At 41.4% G+C, this 27,649-nt stretch overlaps 1 protein-coding gene across 2 annotated transcripts; it reads right to left on the bottom strand.

The window, feature by feature from the left end:
- Window positions 1-280: 280 nt before the first annotated feature.
- On the bottom strand, window positions 281-12,575 carry Zp2 (zona pellucida glycoprotein 2). Of its 2 annotated transcripts, none has more exons than XM_004855905.3 (18): window positions 12,399-12,575; window positions 12,240-12,319; window positions 11,292-11,375; window positions 10,806-10,900; window positions 8,596-8,745; window positions 7,794-7,838; window positions 7,470-7,634; window positions 6,218-6,314; window positions 5,934-6,118; window positions 5,119-5,245; window positions 3,991-4,178; window positions 3,727-3,818; window positions 3,503-3,627; window positions 3,158-3,347; window positions 1,861-1,996; window positions 1,688-1,784; window positions 1,348-1,431; window positions 281-457 (listed from the first exon to the last, which is right to left on the bottom strand). In XM_004855905.3, exons 1-18 carry the CDS (start codon window positions 12,458-12,460, stop codon window positions 312-314), a joined length of 2,148 nt encoding a protein of 715 aa, XP_004855962.1. In that variant the 5' UTR covers window positions 12,461-12,575; the 3' UTR covers window positions 281-311. The 2 variants fall into 2 exon arrangements, with proteins under 2 accessions (XP_004855962.1, XP_021092957.1); XM_021237298.2 differs by having other exon boundaries at window positions 3,991-4,172.
- Between the last annotated feature and the right edge of the window lie 15,074 nt (window positions 12,576-27,649).

Here is a 27,649-nt window from a genome sequence, read left to right as displayed (position 1 = left end):
AATATTTTTTAAAGGGTCAGAAGAGGCCAATTTATAAATCTCCCTCTTCATGTCTACATAAACCAAAGCCTTTCCAGAGGATTGTGGCTAGGTATTCAGTTTAGAAAATCACTAAAAGAAACAATCCTTCAGGACTGGGGATTTAGCTCAGTGGTGTGGCACCTGCCTCAAAAGAGCAAAGTCCCAAGTTTAATCCCTAGTACCACCAAAACAAGAAAACAAGACAAAAAAGAAAAAGAATCCTTCAGTGCTATATAATCTTAAGAAGGTAGAATCCAAGGAGTTTACTTCAACTTTATTGGCAAGTTCAATTAGTGACTTAACATCGCAGTTCTTTTCTTACGCAGGTAAAGGACAAATCCTAGAGATACCGCGACCCCCACTAAGGCAGCCCCAGCAGCCACTGCTTTTGAAGCACTGTCTCCAGAAACCCCATGCCCTCTGGAGTCTGTGACATCTGGAAAGGAAGCAGACATTCAAGTTGCAAGGTCAAGTTGAAGATTAAGTTGCAGCCTTGCATATTAAGACTCCCCAGAGAATTATACAAAGTTAAGCTTCAATAAACTGTTTTGGGAATTTTACAGCAGTCTATATCCTTATTCTGTAAGCCAGCTTCCTCCTTTCCTGGTCCACATCGACTTCCCTCTGCTATTCCCACTTGCTTTTCCAGCCTCAAGTCAGACAGACTCACACCAGGAAAGGCCTTTGAATTTCTGCCTGTTTAGCACTACATCTGATGCTAACCAATATGGTTAGCCATCCCCCTGGTGGATGATCTCACGTGTCAAGGATAAGACTGCTTAATTTCACATTCCAGGCCCAAAGGTTAAGATAACCTGGGGGTGAGGATGCAGGATAACAGCAACATAATCTAATACAGACTTGTGTGACAGTGGCAAATTAAAAGATACTCATGCCTTTTGGCCTATCAGTACTACCGGAAACATATCCTGAATTTGTGTTGTAGGCAACAATCCTCTCAGAGATCTAACATGGCATTAAGGATCCCATATGACATTAGTTATTAAAGTAGAAATAACCTAGATATCTGTTAATGAGGAACATAACCAAGGCACAGCCATATGCTGTCCTACATGGCTAAACAGTGAGATAGGTCTCTACAGATAGAAGATGGTTACAACAAGTAGTAATAGATCAGTAGGCAGAATATATGCTCCTACTGATATTAAATGGGGATTTCTAGAAGGAGATACAAAAGACTCAACAGAAGCCTCTCTGGGAAGGGAGACCATCTTTTATACTAATTCATCATGAGCATGTGTTATACATAATTATTAAACTTTGGGATAAAAACTCCAGTAAGTAACCTAGGCTTTAACTCAGTACCTCTAAATGAAGGGTCATCTGACAACAGGAGAATGGGTCCTGGGAGGCTGACTGTAATTTTCTCCTCTTCAGTGGCCCCTGTGGCTGGAGACAGACAATCAAGGTTGTTTGAGCTTTTACTATAAAACCGGGATGGATTCTCAGAGCACTCCTCCACAGAGGGAGCTGGACAAGAACCTGCCCATCTGACTCGTAGGTCAAAGCAGACTGGGCCTAGGAAAGCTTTCCTGGGTTCTGGGGACTAACGATGAGTCATTATCCATCCTTAAAACCTTCAATTCTGCAAGGCTGGAGCTTCCTCTGAGTAAAAACCTCAGTAGCAGTGATTTGGCATTTTTACCTCTCCTGTGCCTAGATGTGGCAGGGCAAGTCACAGAACACAAAGGGGAGTCGGGAGAGATCCGGTTGCACACCAAAGCACTGCAGTGGAAGTAGACCTGGAGACAGAAGAGAATTGGGTTGAACCCAAGCACTCACATTCAACCTGCCTCAAGTGGCTGCTGGATCACTCACCAGGGTAGAAAGCACCTGCGCCTCTGATGCAAAGGCAAAGGTCTTCACGTCGAATCTCTGATAGTGATAAGGATGGGTCACAGAGGAACCAGCTGGATGGAAGGTGGTATGGTAGTTGTCCAGGTCGTATTTACAGCTAGGAAGCAAGCACCAGGGAGAGACATCAGTCACAGGTTCCCCCACATGTATATTTGTCCAAATTGAGTCATGTCAATTTCAGGACCACAGCCATGTCTACCTGCTACCAGCACCTTTTACTTTATGACTTGATCCATCCAATGCTACTCAGGAAGCCATAAGTTGTACATGGCAGTTGGATTCTTTTCTACTATGTATTAAAACAAATACCTATTTGTTCATCAAGTAATACAAGTTGTATGTGTATCACTCCAGAAGACACTGGCTTGGTCATTTCCCTAATATGGGTGCCTATTATGCCCAGGAGTATATGTTAGTGGTAGGAGTAGAAAAATCCCTGCTATCTTTTATTTTACATGTTAGCAGGGATGGAGAGAACTTAAAGATAATGTGCTAGGTGGAAAATATCAAGGGAAGAGACCGAGGTAAGGGATAAGGAGGTTCAAGGTAGGCTCTTAGGGAAGGGTTACTCAACCATCTTCAATGAGGTAAAGGAAGGAGCTGCATAAACGCACTGGCTATGCATAGTCCTGAGACAGGTGTGTACCTAGGGGTTAGGAGCACAGCAACAGACTCCCTGACAGTGTCAAGAAAGCTAAGGTGCAGTTCCCTGCAGGTGCAGACCCCTGGATAGGACCCTGCAGGGAGAACTGAGAAGACAAATGCCTATGATTATGCATATCTTTGCAAGTCCCTGACATTGTCATGCCCAGTTCTACAGTCAAGTGGGAATTCTAATCCCAGCACTAATTACTAAGTATTTCTTTCGACTAGTTATCTGAGGAGCAAGCTTGAGATTCTTCCTGAAGCAAGAGGGCTAATGTCTCCACTGCAGGGTAACTAGGCTCAGATGATACATGCAGAATGCACAGTGCCTAGCATATGGTATATGCTCAGCCAGTGGATAATGGCTGCAACTACCATTTCTCTTGACAGAGTAATAGAGCCAGACTCCCTTAGAGGACGATCTCATTCTGTAAGACTCCAGGCTAACAGGAGAGCACCATGAGCCACCTGACTATCTGAAGACTGATGACTAAAACAAGGGCTATTTCAAGGCCTTTGTAACCAAACATTTCCCTGAAACCCAAAAAGATTTATTCTTTATCACAGACAAATCCTGATGGATCAGCTAGGCAGTCTTCCAGAGAATACCTACCCATTCAAAACAATATTCCACTGAGGCTGAGAAGCTGGGTCCATAGTGGATGTTGCCCAGCAGTCATCCAAGACCAGTTTGATGTTGGGATCATTCCTGTTTAGGACTCTGACCTCCATGTAGATTGGTTGGCGGAGGTATCTCACTATAGGATACTCCTTGTCTTTGTAAGGTTGTTGGTAGGACTGATCTGAAATGGAACAGAAACCTCAGTATTGAAGTAGGTGATAATTACTACATATACTTCAGCATCACTACTGTTCCATTAGTCTGCCAGCATCAGAAAGTTTGTTTTAGGGGAAAATCCCCAGGAGTATTTAAACATCTTAAGCTGCAACATCTTACCTGGGTAAGTTTGCAGGATCAACTTAAGTGGACCTGGCTTCACAGAGGCAACTGGAGGAGGAAGACTTTTGATGTTGGCATTTAGTAACATGTCATCCCTATAGTAATAGCACTTCACTGTCATTCTGCAAGGATGTGTAGGGGTGATAAAAATTTTAGATTAACAAATTCCTTGAATTTAAACTGGAGCTTTAAAAGAAAATTGAATAGCAACTGTATCACACCTGAATTCACTATCTCTTGATATTTTTCTTGGAGGAAGATCTTTCCAGAGAGCATGTATTTCATTTTCATAGATGACTTTATCGCCTTCAAACTTAAATGTTAGAGAAAATTAGTTAACAGTTCATTCAAAAGGAAATCTTGGGCTGGGGATCTAGCTCAGTGGTTCTGCTGACTGCCTCACAAGCGCAAAGACCCGTGTTCAATCTCCAATACCAAAAAAAAAAAAAAGAAATCTTAACTGCCTATCATCTGCCAGTACTAACCTTGTGTTTTGTTCCACATCCATTCAGGGGTATGTGAAACTGCACCAGCTCCTCAGACTGAGCTATGAAGACAGGCTGGCAGGATGAGTTCCCCACTCTGAGGGTACCCAAGTTGAGAGCTGGTTTTGTTTGGTGGCTGTAGACCTCAAAGTCCATAAACCCATCTTGGGTGCATAGCTCTCCTGTAACTAGACAGCAGTGAAGGTTTAGAGAAAATCACTTCGACAGAATAGGTATTTTTCAGAGAACTGAAATGAGACAAATGATACCCGTCATCCATCAGCCCTGTGTTATGAGGGAACAGTGATGATTTTCAGCAAGAGGCACCAGAATTTGTCCTAAGTCTTTGGTTGGGGAAAAACACCTGAATACGCAGCTTGAGTTATAAGTGAGGTAAAGAAACTCACTGTAAGGGAAGGAGAAACCAGGAGTCATGGGAAGAAGGGCCATACAGGGCAAGAAACCAGTGAGAAAAACCATAGGCTCCAGTGACAAACTTAGAATGGCTTTTAGAACAGTGCCTTGTGTGATCATGTCCCTTAATATAGACGGAGTACTGACACGATATTCAAAGTTTATTTTGGAGCATTTCAGATTTTTAGATTAGGAATGCTCAACTGGTAACATCTATGCAAATATTACAGAAATCTGAAAAACTCTGAAATCTGAAACTTTTGGTCCCAAGCATGTTGGATAATGGATCCCCAACTCGAACTCACAAATCCTAAGTGGTTTGAGGGGAGAGCGAGACAAGAATTTTTGTTATTTGGCTTAACCCAATACAACTGTGAGTGAACAGAAGCACTGAGGCAATGCTGACGAGAGGAAATACCCACTCAATAGTCCTTTTATGGACTTTGCAGGTGTTCAAAGGAAAAAGTTCTAAAACTTTTATATTCCCTCTAAAATGGTAGGCTCAGGACTCTAATCAAAATATCCAGATGAACTGAACACAGGACAGATAGACTGAGATCAGTTACATGAAGGCTTTAGAAACATGCTTGGGCCCCCTCATAGCTGCCAGGCTTTATCTGACTAGTCTTTAATTTCTTCAGGTCATAAGCAATAATCAACCTGAACTTTCATAGATTTTCCCACCATAAGAAAAAAAAAACAAAAGCACTTTACCTATAGAAACTGGTGACTCACAGAGACACGCAGGATCAATCACCATGAACACTGTATCTAGTTGAAAGTAAAAGGCCAGCTTGAGTAAAGGTAAGTAGAACTGATTGAGTAGGCACTTTTCAGAGAACTGAAATGAGAAAAGAATGTCAGTCAGTGGTCACAGCCTATCTGGGGCCCAGGGCAGTCACAGGGGACAGGAAGAAAGTCCATTAAATACCTGCAGGGTGTACTCTGGACTATCTGGTTCCCTCCTAAACCAACAAGAGAAACCCTATCACTTCCTCAAATAAGGATACTTTCCCAGGCAGGAAATGTATCGCTTTAAACTCATGCTCTGAGGTACCCAGAGTTGCATGCTCTTTGTCCTAAGCACTAAAGCTTGAATTAATGATCAAATTCCAAAGAATGGGACACTCTGCCAAACCTAGTCTGAGTCAGAAAGACTACAGATGCTATAAAATACGATTACAATCTCTGACCTAAGATTACTCTCTGGTGTCCATGGCAATTGCATCAGTCAAAATTGGACTCAAATAGAACTTAGAATAAGAACTTGTTCTTAACAGAATAACAGATTTCTTATTAAATGGTTGACAAGTAGTTGGTACTTGTCAAATGAACTGAGAAAAAAAAAGACAGGAAAAATTCCATTGCAGAGATTAAAAAGACTTCTTGGTGCTAAGAAAACTCTAGTTACTTAAAAATTCATTTATGCAAGATGATCAAGAGAGGTCTTCTAAAGTGGTACCAAGATTACCCACAAGAGAATACTTTAAGTCAGGCTTCCCCTGGCTCAGGAGCTGACAGGAACATACCTTGGTTTTGAGAAGAGTTTTGCTGAAGTGTAATCTCAAGCCATTTGCCGCTTCTACGGTGATCCCATTGTCTTGCAGCTGGCTCATAGGGATGTCCCTGTTTTCAACGTTCATAGATGTCAGCTTCCCAGGAAATTCTGGTATGGTGAGGGTCATGTGCGTGGAATTACACATCACAGACAGATCTGGAAGGAACGATTGACAGTATGACCATTACCAGCCTTGAGTAAGGCCCCTGGAGAAAGTTTCCCCTCTACTGCAGGTGTAGCTCCCCCTGGCCTTACCTGCTGCACAAATAGCTTGTGAGGAGAAGGTAATCTTTTGCCCAGGAGACACCAGTGAGAACTTCAGAAGCGCCGTGTAGAGATGACTGTTGCCTTGCTGGAGAGACAGTGGTTTGTTTTTTGTTGTTTTTTTTTTTTTTTTTGGTACCGGGGATCGAACTTGGGTCCTTGCACTTACGAAGCAGGCGGCAAAACCACTGAGCTAAATCCCCGGCCCAAGGCAGTGTTTTTGAAGACAGTTGCTTGCTTAAATCTCTAACAGTAAGAATTGTCAAGGTAAGCATACACTCAGGCACAAGGCACTGTTTAGGTGCCAGAGGAATGGAGGAGACATTTTGTCCAGTGAGTGTTCAGAAGGTGATCTGGTCCTGATCTTGTCCTCTAATGTCTGCAATCTAGTGTTATTGATTGGTGTAGCTAATTATTTCTAGGCAGATGAGAGAAAGGGCTGGCCTTCATGACTATTTTATAGAATATCAGCAGTCAGAATGTTTTCAAAACTCAGCGATCTGTTTATGCTCCATGTGAAAGAGGACTATTCTTGTCAAAGTGGCCAAAGCTTGAGCACTTCTGTGCCAGGACCTATGCAATGCTGTCACTTCACTTATAAGAGGGACAATTTTGTCACTGTGTGATCATGGAGTACTTGTACAAACCGAGGTTGTATAGCCTGCTGCATACTTAAGCACATGACTATGCTGTACTTTTATACAAGTGGTAGTGCAGTAGGCTTGTTTACATCAGTATCACTACAAACATGTGAGTGATGCATTGTGTTATGGTGTTACTATGGCTACAACAAATAGGCTTAACGATTACACTCATAATCTTATGTAGTCCATCACTGACCTAAACATTGTTATGCAGCACGTGACTGTACTTAAACACAGTAATATATTTAAAGTAGTGTTTCACTGTTGGCCCAGAAAATACCAATACTTAATATAAAAGAAGAAAATGTAACCCGAACACAACACCTTAATTCATAAGACTTTTAGGAGTGCCCTTGTTCTTCCAGTTGCCATAGATACAAGTTTACAGGAAAAAGGGAGAAGAGATTGAGGTAAAGACTGTCTGTTTTGTTTACCGTTACACCTTTAGTACCCAGTGAAGTTCTTGGCACATAGGAGGGATTAATAGGCTTGTCGAATGGATTATGTTGCCAGTTAACTTGAAGCCATAGTTCAGATAATACTTAGACTTAGGAATACTGGTTTGTGACTTAGTGGCACAAAAAGATTGTCACACCTACCACATAGTGAGTTACTCCAGTGGCATTGATGGGCACATGAAGGGTCATCTTTTGGCTGTCAATCAGGAGATTAAATCCTTCTCTTAGGGCCTCCTGCAGGGTCAGACTGTGGGCTCTTGAAATATCACCAACCTCAATGATCCATCCCCTATCAGATTCATTCCTCTAAAAAAAAATTTTAAGTATTAAAAACCTTGTTTAAAGGATTGGTGCTCACTCAATTAGGAGACTATAATACTCTGATGTTTTCAGATTAAAGTTAAATGTCAGGTTTAATAGATTTAAATGTTAGTAAGGTTTGTAAATTAAAGATTACTTTCATACCTCACCGACATCAGCCATGCCACGAAGAACTTGTGGAAAGGAAAACTGGAAGAAAAAAAAAAAATCACATGAAGCTTTGATTTGAAGGAGAAAGTATCTGAAATCATGCCACCTCTCAGTAAGCAGAAAACACCCAGCGTAATTGCTATGCTGTTTTTACACCGAGAATCCTGGTAGTGAGAGGCAGCAGGGAAAGCACCAGGCCTGTCATGAAGCCCCATTATGCGCTAGATGTCATTTCATCTCTTTGTGCTTCAGATGCCAAAAGGCAATTGGAGGATCTAAATTCCCTTCCAAATGCAAGTTGAAACACTAGGCTCCTCAATGTGCAGCCTCTTCCTACATCTACAGACATGCACTTACATTGTTAGATTACAAATGTTACTATTGGTTGTCCAGTGTCAACGTTAGCCATAGCAGACCATGAACTTCATGGAAATGTGCTTGGGCTGCTTTGCTCATTTGCTAAATCTAACTTTTGGGACAGGGCCTGGAGCATGGTAGGTACTCTGGTTGTCAAGTGACCATTAATATGATTGCAGATACCATGTGAACCCTTTCCATTACTAGCCATGATATGCTAGATATTGTAGAGTCTGGGCCAATTCCTAGGACACCCTATCAGGTGACTGTCATCAGTCTTCCATTTTGTACTTGGAAACAAATCCTGTGTGGCTACAAAAATAAAATCAGTCACAGAGCAACACAGCCTTAAAGTCCTATCTGATTTCTAAGCCCCGCTCCCAGAACACCCTCATATCTCCCCTACCTTTGCCATGAGAAGTCAGTCTGATTTACTTACAGAAATGAAATCCTTTGTACAGACTGTAGATTCTGAAAGCTCGTGTAGTTCTACTTCCACAGCTGGGCAGAAGAACTGGTGTATGGTGTCCCCAGGTCTTGAAGCAGCACTGTTATCTAGGATTCTGATGTTCAGCTGGTGCCCACCAGGCTGTGTGAAAACAGCACAGGAAGAACAGAGTGAAATGCTGGTACCTTGGTAGGAAAGGCAATTCCAGAAGAACATCGGACCCAACAGAGTGGCAATATTACAAGTTCTCGTTTCTATGCCAGGAGACCGGCTCTTTGGGATAGCCTGGTAAAGACTCGTTGGGAGAGCAGTTTGAGCATTAGGGATTAAAGAGCTTAGTTTTTTATGTTTCTATTTCTCTTATATTTATTTTAGCCCATGTCTGGATATTGTGGCCCTGACTGAGTAGAGATGGTTATGAGGGCTTTACCCAGGTTATTCAAATAGGCCCGGTGAGCATCTAAGTAACAGCCATTGTGCCAGGCACAGCTATCTGCCATGGACTGAGCCTTTGGCTCCTCCCTACTGCCTTTCTCCTCCATAGACTAGACTGTAGACCCTGGATGGCACAGCCCCAGGAGACAGTTACATTATGTATCCTTCTTCCTTTTCCCTTCCTGCGTCTGCCCTGATCACAAGACAATCACACTATGTTCAGCCCAGGCCACGTAGCACTAGTCGCCCCGCCTTCTCTTCCTGTTTGTCTTACACTATAAATAAAGAGCGTGCTGGACTCCAGGCAGCCATCAGCTCCCAACAGGTTATGGCTCCACTTGATCCCAGCTTTCAAGCATAATCTTGGCATTTTCATTTTTCTTCATCCCCCACCAATCTCCCCAGATTCAGACCCTATGCTGTGCAGGTCACAGCAGGTATCTTTGATGTTAGCTCTGAAAGCAGAGGTCTATCAAGCTTCTATTAAATGTTAGTGACTGTTTTAGACTCTGTGGGCCAAATATAATCCATAAAATTTAAAATATACTCTTTGAAGAGCCATTCTTAGTTTGATGAGTTTTTTAAAGGCTATAGATTTGGTCACCCACAGGCTGTAGTTTGCACACCCTTGGTCCCACGAGGCTGGGAAGGTTTAGAGTAGAAATTTTAGTCCCTAGATATTTTCACAATAGGCAGTGATTACTTCATTAGGCATTCACAAAGGGCCTTTACAGACCAGATCACTTAGAGTGCAAGAAGTTGCCTATGCTACACGGGATACTTATATTAGGGATACTTATATTAGGATCAAATGACATGGCCTATTAAACATGAAGATACCAGGACTCACCCCAGACCTATATCAAGTTCATTAAATCCATACTTTCCAAACTACCCAGGTGACTCTTTGTATTCTAAAGCTTGAAAAAAAAATTATTTTTTTGGTTTTCTTGAGACATGGTCTCACTGTGTAGCCCAGGCTGGCCTCAATTCATGGAGATCCTCCTGCCTCAGGCTCCCACGTACACCACACCTGGCTAAGCTTGAGAACTTCTGTGACAGTTTGCCTTCATCACTCCTAACAGCGTTGATTGGGCAACACTTATTGCTTAGCTACTGTTTGCTTTCTAACACCTGTTTTTAGGTGACAGGTTCTCCATTTGCTAGCATCAAAATAGCTTTCCATCTCACATGGGCCTTGCAGGAAAAAAAAATAGCTCATATTGGAGCATTTTTAAAATCTAGGTTCTGCACCAAGTCTTCATCTGTACAATGTAATTGGTCTTTAGTTAACCTTTGGAGAGTTACCAATATCCCTATTTTCCAACAGGCAAATAGAAGCTTAGCAAGGTTAGGGAACTTGCCTGAGGGTGACACCTACATAGCAGCAGAGCTAGGGCTCAAAGGCTCAACCACTCAGACCCAGGGCTTCTCAACATTTGCCATTTCAGGCTGATCATTGTAATGTCGGACTACCCTGGGCAGCATAGCTATTAGCAACCCTCTTTGGCTTGTGCCCACTAGAGGCCAGTAGCAGCTTCCACCCCACTTCCAGTTAGGAGAACCAGAAATATCTCCCAGCACTGTCAGTTGCCCTCCAGGCAAGTTAAAAATCACACCACACACACACACGCACACACACACAAGCACACCTCTGGTTGGGAACCACTGCTCTACACCAAAACCGAAATCCTTAGCCACCAAGTTGACTACAGTAACTACTAGCTTATTACTTCCCAAATCACTCCACAGAAATAATTACTTACCACTCTCCTGGAACACGTCTCATATGGGACCTTCAGGGTGAGCTTTTCTGAGTCCAGGGCATAAGTGCAGTTCGGCATTTCATCACCAAAGGGATCTACAGAAGCCAGAGCAGGTTAGCGAAGGGATGGCCGAGGGTACCTTTCAGCAAGTCTGCCAGAGGTACTGAGCCAAGACTGCCAGTCCACTTCCGAGGTACTCCGGTCACTTCACTCTTGACCAAACGAGTACCATAACTCAAGTTTGGAGATGCTATGGCTTGCAGCCAAGAACTTCCTAGGAGACTCTAGTAGAAGATATTTCCTAGGAAACACTGATTTTTCCACTCTTGGTGGCATCATGCAAATAGGGACCTCCCTGGCCTCAGGGGAATTGGATCCCAGTTGCTCCAAAATTTGAGTTCTCTGTGCACCAGACAAACAGGGCTGGCCCTGAACCAAGGCCTTTCTGCTAAGTGGGACCAAGCTGAGATAGTACATGTTACCTACCCACCACAGATGCATGCCACTTCTTGGTGCCAAGACTTCTTGAAAACTCAACTGTTAGTTCATTTTCATTGCAAGTGACAGTACCTGGAGAGCAAAGGAAGCAATTGGGATATTTTTGAGCTACAAGAGGCATAACTCCTACAGATGTGTAGAGAGAGACTCTTTCTCCCCAATAGCCATCAAGGAAGGACACCAATAGAGAGAGGCAAGGATTGTCTCCCATCCTCAGAGAATTCATAAATTGGTAAGAAAGAAACTACAAAATGATATGCCAAGAATTGGAAGGAAGGTATCCATTAAACACAGGGCTTCTGAAACTTCAAGAATAAGTCTGATTCAGGGTTAAAAAGCAAACCTCTAGAAGCCAAGCCAGAGCCCTGGCAATGGAGCTGACTAGGGTGGGAATGATAGGTCTGTGGAGAACTAAAGAATAAAAGTTTTGTCTACAGGTTCTTCAAATTGAAGTCTGAAAAAAAAACCCAAAATCCTAGGTAAGCCCCAGGGCATATTTTTTCTTAAGAACAAATTCTGCCAAAGATCTGTCATTTTGCAACCTTTGACTCACATGAAAGTCTTAAAAAAACAACACCACCTTGTAGTTTCAAATGGAACAGCTGTGATTTTGCCTGTTACATTGATGCTTTCTTGAAGCACAAGTTTGTCGCTGAAGACTACGGGCCCTAGAGATGGGGACTTAACGTTAAGCTTATCGTTCTGTAGACACTGTAAGACTTGAAGCAGTGGAGGGAGGGGGTTGCAAAGTAGTGCAGTGCTCCTGCAGCCCCTCTCCTGTAGCTGCCATAGCAAACCCAGAGGCAGAGGAAAGATCTAGTGACCCGACCAAGGGACAGAAAGGGGTGCGTTGTCTGTGGGTTGCTTGGCCAGCAAGGCGCTCTGCCTGCCACTGTTGTCTCTGCCAAGAGGATTTCCCTCACTCAACAGGCATACCTGGGAAGGCAGGGTTCACCATCTGTTGACGGTCCACTGCATTCACTGAAGTCACAAGTGTGAAGAAGAGATAAAACGACCTGTACATGTAGAAGAGGATGGGAGAAGGAGTTAAGAACAAATTTAAGCAAAGAAGCTCCCAGCTCCAGAACTACTCACCTCCAGGCTGCCCTAGGGCAGCTTGGGAGACTCCCAGAACCTCCTCTCTGCCTGAGCACCATGGCGAAAGGCACCAGGCAAAGGGTGGGCTGCTCTGTGCTCTTATAGCAAGAAGCAGGATGGGACCCCACCCTCTTGCAACTGAGGGCACCTGAGTCTTCACCCGAGCTCCCAGCTCAGCTGAGAGGGAGGGGTTTGGGCAGGAAGTGGCATCTGCCCTTCCTGATTCTTGCCTTGAATATTCTGCTGCTTCTGCACATCAGGCGTGAAAGCAGAGTTCTCTGAAACTGACTCCAGGTGAGTGAATTGGTGTTCCCCCATAATAATGGGGAAAGTATCGTCTTTTGGGTAAAATATTAACAACTCCAATGTGGAGTGAAAGGGGAACGTGAGGAAGGGACGTGATTTGTTCACACCACTAAACCTTTCCTTTAAGTAACCTCTAAGCTCCTGGCCATTGTGTAAGTCACCCTGACAATGTGCACTTTTTTCTTTTTTAAGTGAAGCATTATTTACTTCCAAGTATAGAAGTTTACATTTGCTGCAAAAACTGCAGACACTTAAGAAAGGATACAGAGAAAAGTAAAAGGGATCCATAATTTTGTTACTACTGATGTTTATATAAGTAGCTTTAGAGACTTTTTATAGACATCAGAAGAATTAGGGGCCACCACAGTGGGACAGAGGATGAGATTACAAACCAAATTCCTGGGTGCTTGTGAACTTTTTTTTTTTTTTGAGACAAGGTCTCACTTTGTAGTTCAGGCTGACCTTGAACTTACTTACTATGTAGCCTAGGCTGGCCTAGAGCTCACTGTGTAGCCCAGGCTGGCCTCGAACTCGCAGTGATCCTCCTGGCTCAGTCTCCCAAATGCGTGCGCGTTCGCCACCATGCCTGACTGGATGCTGTAAACTATTACCCTTGGTAGCATGGCATGTTTTAAAGGATGTGTTATGAGATCCTCATAAAATTGTAGAAGCGAAATGTTGTGTGAGATGAGAAGTTGTTACCAAGGGGGAAAGAAACCTAAATAAGCCCACTAGCCTCGCCTTCTCTTGGTTAACTTAAAAATCACTAATTTCCTTGTTCTGATCACTCTCTCCTGACCAGTGCTGGCTTCCTTCAGCAAAACCCCAGTTCAGTCGAAGTCCTTCTTCCCCTACCTCTCAAAGCTCGGCTTGGGCAGGAGTGCGTGTGCTTACAGTATTTGACCCAGTCTCATTTTTACAATCTCTTCAGTTAAAAGACCTTGCTCAATATCAATATCACATTCAATTTAAAAATCTGAGAGTGAAGCCTAAATACTGTTTTGAAACCTGCCATTATCACTTCCAACATTTTAGGACATTTCCATATCACATGTAAAGATCTCCATGATTTTTTTTTTTCCTTTTGGTACCAGGGATTGAACTCAGGACCTTGTACTTGTGAGGCAGGTGACAGAACCACTGAGCTAAATCCCTGGCCCTCCGTGATTTTTTAAGGTTGCATAGTTTTCAATGTTTAGCTCAATCAGTGCTTACTTCACTGTTCCTTATCAATGGGCTTAATATGGTTTCCAATTTTTCATCATTATAACAATATGATGAACATTTTTAAACATTTTCCTGGGTAACCCTCAGCATAAAGTTCTAGAAGCGTAATTCCTGTGTTAAAGAGAGTAGATAAGAATGCCATATTGTGTAGCACTTAGCAGTTTATAGATGGCGAAACATGAAAACAACATGCCCAAGCTCTGATAATTGAGTATCAGAGCCAAGTTGAGAACTCGGGATTTTCTGGAACCTGATCCACATGCTCTTTGAGATATGTAGATGTCTGCAGTCTATATTCTATAACACGTAAATTATATGCCCACACTCTATGCAGATAGCAGTGTAGTATTTGCAGTTCTTGATTTATGATTCACCTTCATGGTGTAACTTGAGGAATAATCTCTATTCTGTTACAGCCATCAGAAATACTATTGTCGGTCAGAATAGTGTTTCCTCAGCTTCCTGATCAAAAGAATCACATGGGGCTTTTCTTAATGTCACAGATTCCTGGGTCCCACCCGAAAGCTGCCAAATTAGACTCTCCTGGGGATAGACCTGGGACTATAGGCTTAACAAGCAGCACAGGTGATTCTAATAATCAGAAAAATCTGGAAAATACCTGGAGGGAGGTAGACAAGGGTATGAGTGGTTGTCAGTGGTCAACTTCCTTATGGGAGTGAATTGATTAGATTCTGTCCCAGTGGAATTGGGGAGAGGAAGCAAATTACAAATAACCAGGTTTAGGTGGAGTCAAGATGGTGAAAAGATTTTGTTTCAAGCCAGGAGTGGTGGTGCATGTCTCTAATCCCAGCACTCGGGAGGCAGAGGCAGGAGGATCACTGCAAGTTCGAGACCAGCCTGTACTACATAGCAAAACCTGTCAGTCTTAACCACCTTTACATGTGTGGAAAACTTTTTGGAAAACCATGCTTTGAAAGAGGAACTGTTGTTATCATGCTTCTACTCTGAAACAAAAACCAAAAAAAGGAAAGAAATTTTGTGGGGGGGTTGTTTGTTTGTTGAGACAGGTGTTTCTGCCTTGGGAAGGCCAGCTTTGATCAGATCCCCACTTTGGGAGCTGCTGGGGGCTGAGGGGCAGCACAGGGTGCGGGAGAGACCTCAGGACTGGTGGGAGTGTCAGTGCAACCGGAGACCAACTTCATCTGCTACTCCCGACCTCTGCGGGTGTGTGCCTGGAACAGCCACCAACTGGCCCTGGGCAAATAGGACTCAGTTTCTAGGATTCTACTCTAGAAAAAGCCTTCATCCATGCCTGGGAATGCAAATATGTTCAGTGCAGCCAGCTTTGAAAATGAAGTAGAAGTGGCTGTTCCATAATAAGATGGTGTCTTCTTATCAGTAGGTAGAAAAAAACCCAAAGTCTCTAAAATTGATAGATTCTTAACATTTCACTAAAAAAGCAGCAGAATCTCTTTCAAATGCATGTTTTCCATGCCCTTTTTCAATGAGCCTTTTAAAGTTAGCTGGTTTATAACCACCAAGTGTTGCCTCTCCTTTTCTCTGAATACCCTGGTCTCTTCCTGTGGATAATGTGGTCGGTCCTGTCTGTCCTGGTAATCACAAAGCATATCCTGGGGGAGTTTTATATTGCTCTTATGCATAAAAGTAAGTTTCTAGTTTTGTTGTTGTGGCATTTGGGCAGATGTCCTCCTTTCTGCTGTACAGTTCTTATAATCAACAATTCATAACGTGTAAGTACTTGATATGTGCTCTTATTTTCCACAATTATAAAAATATTAATTGAGGGCTGGGGATTTAGCTCAGTGGTTCCGGCGCCTGCCTCGCAAGCGCAAGGACCCAAGTTCGATCCCCGGTACCAAAAAAAAAAAAATTAATTGAAGATAACCTAAAGGAGATAATTAGATAAACTGTGTAACATGCTTCAACCACTAAAAGTGATTCTATGGATTCATGAGCTATGAAGGCTGATATGAAATATGTCCACCATAATGTTAGGGTTGCAGAGAAGTATAATTATTACGTCTTTATGTTTTGCTCTTAAAAAAAGGAAAAAAAATATTTGTATGTCTCTACATTTATGTGGGCATATATATATATGTGTGTATATATACATATATGTATATATATGTATATATACATGTGTATGTATGTATATATATATGTGTGTATATATATATATGTATATATATATATATATTTTTTTGCACTTAAAGTCTAAAGACTTAATATCTCACCCAGAGAAGGAGGAGGCTGGGCTGGGGATTCAGCAATGTTGTCAGCTCTGGTTTGTTTGTGTTCTTGATCTTCTGGCTCTAGTATTTATAATATTTAATATTATTCCTGACAATAGGAATAGGCAGATAGGAGAATAGATGACTCTTGCTAATTTTTCTTGCTTTGTTTACTTCTGTTATCATGGTTTTAGTGATAACAGATTAGAGTTATTTTAAAACAATAACAGAATGTTACAGCTTGTAGCTAGATGTCCCCCTAAAGCCTCAAGAGGTCAAAGGTGGGGACTTTCAAAGGTGGCTGAATTAGGTTGTGTGAATGTGGATTAAGGATGTGATAGTGGGATTAAGGGTATAGGTGATGGAAGCCACCGGTGGCTTCCAATCAATAGGTGGCACCAATCAATAGGCTTACAGGCTGGATGGAATATAAAGGGACAGAAAGAAGGCAGGCTGGCTGCTTCCTGCCTTCTGCCTGCCCTACCCTGCCATGGACTGTTTCTCCTCTGTGATGCTCCTCTGCCTGCTGCCTTGCCTTGGAGTCAGCCGACTATGAACTGAAACCTCTACAAACTGTGAGCTGAAATAAACCTGTCCTATTTTAACTTGTGGGTGTCAGGTACTTCGTCTCAGCAACAGGAAAAGTAACTAACTAAGACACAGCAACAATAGCAAATTTAGTTTCTATCAGTGATCTAGAGATGCTAAAGAATCAAAAGCTCATGGATCAAAACTCAGTGGTTTAAAGGTGCAGCAGCATCAAAGTGAATGGATTTGGAGTATGACGCTTCCAAACAAAGTCCAGCTCCCTATTATCAGATGAAGATGTTCGGTCTAAAGAGGTTTCGTGATTTGCCCAAGATAATTTTCCAAGCCAGAGCCACAGTGAGAAACCAGATCTACTGATCCCTGCCTGCTCTCTCAATTCATTTTGATTTTCTGTGTGTGTGCATGAGGGGGTGTTTTCAATCTCTGCTTTTCTTGCAGATCACGTAGCTCTAAAATTACAGGGTGACATTAATTGGAATTTAGCAGTATAAAACAAATAAGAAATACAGAGACTTCTACCAGTTATGCTAATACAGATTAAAATAACTTTCAAATATCAAATATGAATTTAATTTGGAAAAGTAAGACTGTCAATGAGTATGTTCTTGAACAAAGTATTATAGTTCCTTTAACTATCTGACTATACAATGTTAATGTCATGTTCCATTTTGGACATTTAGATAGATCCAAGTTGAGTGAGCCTTTTAATAATAGTACATTGAGAAAAAAATAAAAATAAAACAAAGACAATGGCTTTGTCAACCTGTGAATATAAACATAAGGAAGCTTTGCTAAATGAGTGAAAAGAAGGCTTGGAAGTTCTAAATAAAAGCTCATTTATATACAAATGTGAACTAAAAATTTATTTATAGAAAAATGATAACACACTGCTCTGTAGCTAGTAGCTAGGGCAATGGTTGCCACAGGAATAGGGAAAGATTTCCTTAGCAATGTAGCATATTCCTTTTAGTTGATAGACTATAAAATACAGTTGTACCTGGGTATCCATGGGAGACTATTCCAGGACCCCAGCCCTGCCACCTCTTGCAGATACATAAATCCTCAATGCTCAAGTCCCTTATATAAAGTGCCACAATATTTTCATATAACCTATTTACATCCTTCTGAATGCAAGTGGTATACGAATAGTTGTTATATGGCATTATTTAGGGAATAATGATGAGAAAATAAATTCTGTCCATATTCAGAACAGGAGCAATATTTTTTTTTGTATTAAATTCTTTTATTGGTACATTGTAGGTATACAACACAATTACATTTCTCATTGGGAATTGTACCTTTATATAATGCATCTTGGTTCTTATTTTTTCCCCATTCCTAGCCCTCCCTTCACGCCCTCCACCCTTCCCTATTTACAAAGACTTTATTTCCATTTTTTCCATTTCTCATCATTTTTTCCTTTCCCTTCTTTCCTTTCCCCTGTGCCTCCCACTACCCCTACCCCTTTGGACCTTTTCTTCCTATTTTACATTATCGATTATTCATTCTAATCATTGGTACATTTTAGGTATACAATATAATGACATTCATCATTGGAAATTTGCACCTTTACATAGTCTCTCTTGGTTCTTATTTTTCAACCTTGCCCAGCCCTCCCTTCAACCCCTCCAGTCCTCCCTATTTACAAAGATTTTGTTCCTATTTTTCCATTTTCTCATATTAATCCCATTCCCTTCTATCCTTTCCCTTAGCCCTCCCACTTCCTTCCCCTTTGCCCCTTTTCTTCCTATTTCACATTATCTGTTATACGTTTCGTCCTTATTTACACTTTCAGTTTCTCACACCAGAGAAACTATTCGGTATTTACACATGTGTGTCCTATTTATTTCACTTAAGAGTATTGCTTCAATGTGCATCCACTTAGCTATAAATGTCTCTAATTTCTCATTTTTTATGGCTGAGTAGTATTCCATTTTATTAAAAAACCACATTTTCTTTATCCAGTCTCCAGTTGATGGGCATTTGGGCTGTTTCCAAGTTTTAGCTATTACAAACTGCGCTGCTATGAACATGGGTGCACATATATCACTGTGGTATGATTCTTTTAATTCTTTGAGGAAGATCCCCAGCAGTGGAATAGTGGGGTCAAATGGGATTTCCAGTCCTAGTTCTTTGAGGTATCTCCATAGTGATTTCCACAGTGGTTGCACCAGTCTACACTCCCACCAGCAGTGGAGCAGGGTTCCTCCTTCTCCACAGCCCCGCCAGCATTTGTTATTGGTTGATTTCATGATAGCAGCCATTCTTTCTGGGGTGAAGTGGAATCTCAGCGTTGTTTTCATTTGCATCTCTCGAATGACCAGTGATGTTGAACATTTTTTCATGTATTTATTTGCTATTTCTACTTCTTTGTCTGAGAAATGTCTGTTCATTTCAGATGCCCATTTTCAGATTGGGTCTTTAAATTTGGGAGGTCTGATCTTTTTAAGTTCTTTATAGATTTGAGATAGTAGACCTTTGTCTGAGGAAGAGCAGGTGAAGATTTTTTCCCGCATTGTGGGTTGTCTCTTCACACTGCTGGTGGTTTCTCTTGCTGTGCAGAAGCCTTTTAATAAGAAGAGATCCCATTTGTTGATTGTTTGTGCTAGTTCACGGGCAACTGAGGTTTGGTTCATAAAATCTTTTCCTACACCAATATCTTCAAGGGTTCTACCTAACCTCTGTTCCAACTGGTTCAGAGTTTCTATTTTAATATTTAGATCTTTAATCCATTTTGATTTTAGTTTAGTGCATGGTGAGAGATACAGGTCTAGTTTTAATCTTTGGCAAGTTGAAGCCCAATTTTTCCAGCACCATTTATTAAAGAGGCTATCTTTCCGCCAGTGAGGGTGTTTGGCTCCTTTGTCAAAGATGAGATGGCTGAATGTGTCTGGCGTTGTTTCTGCATCTTCTAATGTGTTCCACTGGTCCTCAAGTCTGTTTCTTTGCCAGTACCATGCTGTTTTATCATAGTAGCTTTGTAGTATAGTTGCAGGTTTGGGATTGTGATACCCCCTGCCATGTCTCTGTTACCTAGAATTGCTTTTGCTATTCTGGGTCTCTTCTTGTTCCAAATGAATTTTTGGATTGTTTTCTTGAGGTCTATGAAGTATGCTGCTGGGATCTCAATTGGAATTACATTAAATCTATATAGCAGTTTTGGAAGTATGGCCATTTTCACTCTATTAATCCTTCCTACCCAGGAGCAGGGGATGTCTGTCCATTTTCTGATATCATCTTCAATCTCTCTTTTCAGAGTGCCATAGTTTTCAGAGAAGAGGTCTTTGATTTCTTTCGTTAGGTTGATTCCTAGGTATTTCAGTTTTTTGGATGTTATTGTGAAAGGAATTATTTGCCCTATTTCTCTCTCAGTGAGTCTGTCATTTGTGTAGAGGAAAGCTATTGATTTTTGTGTGTTGACCTTGTAACCAGCTACTTGACTGAATTTGGTTATTAAGTCTAGAAGACTTTTGGTGGGGTTCTTGGGGTCTTCTATATAGAGTATCATGTCATCTGCAAATAATGACAATTTGACTTCTTCATTACCTATCTTTATTCCTTTTATTTCTTTCTCTTGTCTAATTGCTGTGGCTAATGTTTCCAGAACTATATTGAACAAGAGTGGTGATAGTGGACATCCTTGTCTTGTTCCTGATTTTAGTGTGAAGGATTTCAGTTTTTGACCATTTAGTATGATATTGGCTGTTGGTTTTTCATAGATGGCTTCTATCAGTTTGAGGTAGAGACCATCTATTCCAATTTTTTGTAGGGTTTTTATCATAAATGCGTGTTGGATTTTGTCAAATGCTTTTTCTGTGTCTATGGAGATAATCATATGGTTTTTGTCCTTGGCTCTATTGATATAGTGTATTACATTAATTGATTTTCATATATTGAACCATCCCTGCATCCCTGGGATGAATCCCACTTGATCAGGGTGTATGATCTTCTTGATGATCTTCTGCATTCTGTTTGCCAGTATCTTATTAAGGATTTTTGCATCTATGTTCATTAGTGAGATTGGCCTATAGTTCTCTTTTTCAGTTGGGTCTTCTTCTGCTTTGGGGATCAAGGTGATGCTTGCTGCCAGGAATGAATTTGGGAGTATTGTTTCCCTTTCAATTTCATTGAAGAGTTTAAACAGTAGTGGCAGCAGTTCCTCTCTAAATGTCTTGTAGAATTCAGCAGTGAAGCCATCAGGGCCTGGGCTTTTCTTAGTTGATAAGTTTTTAATTACATTTTCAATTTCATTGGTTGATATTGGGTTGTTCAGAATTTTTAGGTCTTCTTCATTCAACTTTGGTAATTCATATGTATCTAGGAATCTGTCCATTTCTTCTGTGTTTTCCATCTTATTGGCGTATAGGTTCTGGAAGTAGGTATTGATGATCATCTGAATTTCTGCTGGGTCTGTTGTAATTTCACCCTTTTCATTCCTAATTGCATGGATTTGGGCCTTTTCTTTCCTTTTTCTGACAAGGTTGACTAAAGGTTTGTCAATTTTGTTGATTCTTTCAAAGAACCAACTCTTGGCTTCATTGATTTTTTGTATCATTCTCTTAGTCTCCATTGCATTGATTTCTCCTCTGATCTTTATAATTTCCTCCCTTGTATGAGCTTTGGGGTTGTCCTGCTCTTCTTTTTTCTGGAAGCTTGAGGTTCAGCATCAGGTTGTTTAATTGGGCTTGTTCTGTTTTCCTAATATGCGTATGCACTGCTATGAATTTCCCTCGTAAGACTGCTTTCATTGTGTCCCATAGATTCTGATATGTTGTATTGTCATTGTCATTTAATTGAAGGAACTGTCTGATTTCTTCTTTAATTTCCTCTGTGACCCATTGGTTATTCAGAAGTGTGTTGTTCAATTTCCACGTGTTTATGAAATGTTTTGAGTTTCTTTTGCTATGGATCTCCAATTTCATCGCACTATGGTCTGATAATATACAGGGGATAACTTCAATTCCTTTGCACTTACTTAAACATGTTCTATGTGTGAGTATGTGGTCTATTTTTGAGAATGACCCATGTGCAGCTGAGAAGAATGTGTATTCTGATTTTGTGGGGTGGAAGACTCTGTAAACATCTGTTAAGTTCATTTGTTCAAGAGTTCAATTGAGTTCTATTATTTCATTACTTATTTTTAGTCTAGTTGATCTATCTATTTGTGACAGTGGGGTGTTGAGGTTCCCCACCACAATTGTATTAGTGCATATGTGACTTTTCATGTCTGTTAGTATTTGTTTTTTATAGTTGGGTGCACTAGTGTTTGGTGCATAGATATTTATGATTGTCATCTCTTCCTCTTGGAGTCTTCCCTTTACAAGGATGTAGTGTCCTTCTTCATCTCTCTTAATCAGTGTTGGTTTGAAATCTACTTGATCTGCCAAGAGGATAGCTACTCCTGCTTTTTTTTTGGGTTCCTGTCGCATGCAGTATTGTTTTCCACCCTTTAACTTTCAGTCTACAAGTTTCCTTTTGAATTAAGTGTGTTTCTTGTATGCAGCATATTGTTGGATTTTGCTTCTTGACCCATTCTGCCAGTCTATTTCTTTTGATTGGTGAATTGAGACCATTAACGTTGATGGTTGTAACTGAAACGTATTGACTTGTCCTTGCCATGACTTTTTCTTTTTGTTGGGTTCTCCCCCTTTACATTTAATTTCCTGTCATGCCAGATGGGTTCATTCTGCTTTGCTTCCTGGGGTTGTGATCCTCAATGTCTGTTCCTAGGATATTGTGTAAAATTCTTTGGAGTGCTGGTTTGGTATTCACGAAGTTCCTAAGGTGCTCTTTGTCATGAAAGTATCTTATTTCTCCATCCATTTTGAAAGATAATTTTGCAGGGTACATCAATCTGGGTTGGAGGTTGTTTTCTTTTCGGGCTTGGAATATGTCACTCCAAGCTCTTCTTGCCTTGATGGTTTGTGTTGAGAAGTCTGCTGTGATTCTGATGGGCTTTCCTTTGTATGTGATTTGTTTCTTTTCTCTGACTGCTTGGAGAACTTTGTTCTTCTGTTGAGTTTCTGGAATCTTAACAATTATATGCCTATGTGTAGAATTTTTTTGATCAAGGCTATTTGGAGTCCTATATGCCTCACTTATCTGTATGTCAAGCTCTTTTCCCCTGCTTGGGAAGTTTTCTGCCATTATTTCTGTGAAGAGATTTTTTATGTCATCTGCACTCTCTCCTGTTTCTTCATTGAGCCCAATCAGTCTTATGTTATTCTGTTTTGCATCGTCTAGCAGCTGCTGGATTGATTTTGCATGTTCCCTTATAATTTTGAAGCAATTTTTCTTTTCCTGGTCACTAATTGCAATCTTATCTTCTATATCTGAAATTCTGTCCTCACACTGGCTCATTCTGCTGTGTAGACTTTCAGTGGAGTTTTTCATGTGCTGGAAATCTATTTGCATCTGTTTTATGGATTCCATTTGTTTCTTGTGTTGGGATTCCATCATGTTCCTCAGCTCCTCTCTAGATTTATTAATCATGTCTTGCACTAGGGGCACAATTTCTCCTGTTATCTGAGAAATTATTTCTGATTTCATTTTTTCCAGATCCCCTTTTGTTGCCAGTTCATTGGGTCCAGGTGGTTGAGTATCAGAGTGTTCCATCTCATTTCCCTTTGGGGTTGCTGTAGGTGATCTGGAAATCTGGTTTTGAGACTTATTTATGTGTTTTCTCATTTCGACTGGGGTGGGGGGCTGTCAGCACCTGCACGGATTACCTCCTCTGAGGTGGGTGAGGTGGGACAGGGGCTGGGAGCAGCGGTAGGGATGGTGACCCAAAAGCCCTTTCCTGTGGGCTGGGAGCAGCCAGAGGGATGGTGGCCGGGAAAACCCTTCCTCTGGACCAGGAGCAGTGGGATGGTGGCTCAGGAGCCCTTCCCTCTGGGCCGGGAGCGGTGGGAGGGGTGGTGGCCCGGAAGCCCCTACCTCTGGGCCAGGAACAGTGGGACTCAGTACCTTGGTCTGGTGGTCTGGTGTCCTCTGTGCCTTTGTAATGTGGAATCAGGTGTCTGCCTGTCTGCAGTGGGGTGATTCGGTGTCTTCCGCGTGACTCAGGACCTCGGTAGGGCGTCAGGAGCAATATTTTTGAGCTACATTTGGTTGAATCCAAGGATGCATAATGCATGGATATGGAGAGGTGTGTATTAAATTTAAAAATTCTTAAGAGATAATGGTGAATTGATTATAAAGGTCCCATTCTTCTACCCCTCCCTGTATTCCCACTCTTTGCAATGTGTCTTTGCAGTCAATTTATTTCATCCCCACCTCCTCCCCTATGTCTGAGAGTCTGGTGACTTGCTTTGGCCACTAGAATAGGGTATAAGCGACACTGTGATAGTGCCAAGGCTAGAAATCTTGAACATCCACAATCTCTCCATGAGAACAAGCCCGGGCTAGCCTACCCAATGATGAGCAATCACAAAAGGAGAGACAGGGCTTCCTGGGGCAGCCAGGCCTCAGCTGACCTGCCAGTTGGCTGGTAATGAATGAGTAAGCCCAGCCAAAGTCCGCTGAGCCCAGAGGAATTGACCAGTTGGCTGCAGACAGAGGTGTGTCAATACATACGTATTTTAAAAAATACATACGTATTTTTCCCTACAAAAATACGGTCTACACTGTAAAAAAAAAAAAAAAAAAAGACAGTGATGTAGTAAGAAATGGGCCCCTGTTTTCAACTGTGGCAGGACTACTTTTTTAGAGAGAGTATGTGTAAAGTGCTCACACAGCAGTAGCATGAGGTGTCCAGGGTAAAATGTTCCTAAAACACTCAGCAACTTATTCTCTGTAAAATGACTTCTGTTAAGTTTCTTTATCCTTGGCTGAAGGGGGAATTTATCCTGCAAGTTTATGTGTTCTCTTTCTACTGATCAAGAATTCACCTGCAGTTGTACAATATCCAGGTTTACTTAAATCTCTTAGCCCTGTGAGGGTCCTTGTGTATATCTCCATGACCCTGGAGAACAGGCTTTGAGATGCTTGAGAGTTGGAGAGAAGAGCAGGAAAGGGTGAATAGAAGGGTTTTTACACAGGTGCACCATATGTATTTGGTGACTGATTGGCACAGAGGGACATGAAGGCCAGTTGGGGTGTAGTTGGTGTGAGAGGAATTGAGAGGGCATTGTCACACTCTTCTGAGGCTCTTGGCCTCTGGGAGCCAGGCCGCTACTATACATGAGAGACATGGGTTGGGTGTAAGGAAATGGCTTTAGTATGATGAAAAATGGCTAGCTGCCACCATCAGGGTAGGGTCTACAGCCCAGAGCAATAGGGGCTGACAGGGACTGGGAAGTCTAGGTTTTGTCTAAAGGGGCAGCTGCTACACCACTCGGGCAGAGTTTACTGCCATGGTCTTTGTTTTTTCCCTCTTCAAGCTGAAATCCAGATTTAATTAAGTCTTAAGTGTTTGTTGATATTTAATTTAAATAATATTTTTCAAAATCCTACACCCATCAAACAAGACACATCTACAGGCCATATTTATACCATCAATCATGGGCTTTTAAATTTCCAACACCATGGAGACCCCATGTATTGTGGCAAAGCTGCTGTTGCATCTTTTTGGCACAGGGCAGGAGATGAACTGGCAGCTCCTCCAGCTGCCTCCAGCTCTCCTTCAACTTTTCTAAGTCCTGGGCCAGGCATGTGTACAACTCCACTGTGGAAAACGGCAGCTTATCCAAGACACCAGCATCACTGAAGTTGGAGGTGATGAGAGACAGGTATTGGTTCTATTGAGCTCTGTTGAGTTTTAATTTATTCCTGCAGGCTCTACTTCATATTTTCTCTTCCTCACTTTACATCCTTCTTTTCTTCCCAATTTCTGGCTCTACTGATTTTAGGTGTAACACCAGCTGCAGAACAAATAGCCTCAGTGACAGCTTAACCAGCTTCAGCAGTTGTGTAAGTCTAACCCACAAATACGTCCCTAGTCTGTATCACTCTACTGCTCTGATCAAACCTAACTGATGTAGGATTAGCTGCTATCCTTTCTATGTTACAGGTGAGGATGCTGGAATCCAGACAGCTGCAGTAATTCAAGGTCCTAGAGTTACTGAGTGACAGTCTTGGGAATTGAGTCAGGTCTCTCCTTGTCTCTACGTTGTTTAAACCCCTCTCCCCCACATTGAAAGAAGTTGATTCTCACATTTGTGTAATCATAAATACAGCTGTTCCACAAAATGTTTTCCCTTCATATTCAAGTAACAGCTTATCCCTGTTAAATCTCCCTCCACCATAGTTCTGTCAACTTCTCTTGGTCCCCTGCAAATTTTGTAAGCCACCTATATTATTTATACTTCGGAGTCCTGAAAAGGCATACTTGGTTCTCAGATGCCATGTAGTTTTCTGAGTCTTTCTAGGAAGAAGGGAAAGAAAAACATTTAAAGTTTCATTGTGCATAGATCTTGTGCTGGGCACTAATGCATAAATAATCAAAGCAAGAATAAAAAAAAAAAGACTCAGGCTCCTTCAGGTGAATTCTCCTCAGGTGGTAGCTAATACACAGAGAGCTGTTACGGGCTGAATGTATTCCTTCTCCCCTCCAAAAAAGTTCATGTTGAAGTTGTAACCCCAGCTCCTCATAATGTGACCGTATGTGGACATAGTGTCTCCATAGAGGTGATCACATTAAGATGAAGGCATTAGAGTGGCAACATGACTGTATTCCTTATAAAATAAGGAAATTTGCACCCAGACATGTATAGAAGGAAGACAATGTGAAGACACAGGGAAAATACAGCCATTTATAAGCCTAGAAGAGAGGCCTGAAACAAATCCTTCCCTTCTGGCTTTCAGAAGGAACTTATCCTGCTGACATTTTTTTTGGTCCCGGGGATTGAACTCGGGACCTTGCTCTTGCAAGGCAGGCGCTGGAACCACTGAGCTAAATCCCCGGCCCGCTGCTGACATTTTGATCTCAGACTTCCAGAATCCATAACTGTGAGAAAATTAATTTGCTGTTTAAACAGGAAAGTATGTATACTTTGTTGTAGCAGCCCTAGCAAACTAATACAAAATCCCAGATCAAATTTCAATTCTGAGTGATTATAAAATACATTTTTTATATTTTTATATACTTTTTATAGTATATAAAAGTATACTTTTTATATTTTTATATACTTTTTATAGTATATAAAAGTATACTTTTTATATTTTTTTAAAGTATTTTTAAAAATCCTTTTTTTTTTTTTTTTGCAGTACCGGGGATCAAACTCAGGACCTTGCGCTTGTGAGGCAGGTGGCAGCACCACTGAGCTAAATCCCCAGCCCCTACATGTTTTGAATTATATCATAATAAAGAATAGGGCAAATAAATTAAGTCCTACTTGTTGTTATTGAGGAGAAAAGTGCAGAGGAAAAGGAAGATTTTAGACAATTAAGTAGTTATAGATCTATGATTGTTTTAAAGAAGAGGTTTATGGCCACACCACCCTGAACATGCCCCATCTCATCTGTTTTAGGGAAGGGAAGGACTTTCTATTAGTAGTACCCTACCGATTTACACTTATTGAGTGCTTACAACACAACTTACATGGTGCTAAGTATTTTACAAATATTAATTCAGTAAATACTTCTGACAACCTTGTGAATAATAATTGGAAAAATATTCTCTTCATTTTACTGATAAGAAAACTGAGTCTCAGAGAAAAGGAATTTGCCCATCTTCATGGCAAGATCCAAATTCAGGCTTACTGTCTTTCAGTCTCTGATCTCAGAACCTGTGCTGTCAGCTATTACTCCACACTGGCTTTATATTGGCACAATGCTTAGCATTCACATTTGTGGCCCTTCCCCATCCAGTTATCGGCTGTGAGAGGCTAGAGTGGCTGTGATGGTATTTGGTGATTTGCTAAAGGGCACTCTAATGCATCTCCATTCTGCCAGCATGAAACAAATTGGCAGCTAATATTGGTTTTTCTATGATCATTGTTCCTGCAGTCTATA

Source organism: Heterocephalus glaber, unplaced genomic scaffold (genome assembly GCF_053883595.1).
Source record: "Heterocephalus glaber isolate CG9 unplaced genomic scaffold, H.glaber_assembly_v1.0 deba00000943, whole genome shotgun sequence".
Lineage (NCBI taxonomy): Eukaryota > Metazoa > Chordata > Mammalia > Rodentia > Bathyergidae > Heterocephalus > Heterocephalus glaber.
Note: the sequence above shows the minus strand (reverse complement) of the source record. Positions and strands in the feature narration are given on the sequence as shown.

Coding starts and splice junctions, on each gene's coding strand:
- Zp2 (XM_004855905.3), bottom strand. CDS start 12,460: ATGGTGCTCAGGCAGAGAGGAGGTTCTGGGAGTCTCCCAAGCTGCCCT. Junction 3,628..3,726: donor TCAAGAGATAGTGAATTCAG/GTGTGATACAGT, acceptor ACATCCTTGCAG/AATGACAGTGAAGTGCTATT. Junction 1,432..1,687: donor CACATCTAGGCACAGGAGAG/GTAAAAATGCCA, acceptor GTCTGTCTCCAG/CCACAGGGGCCACTGAAGAG.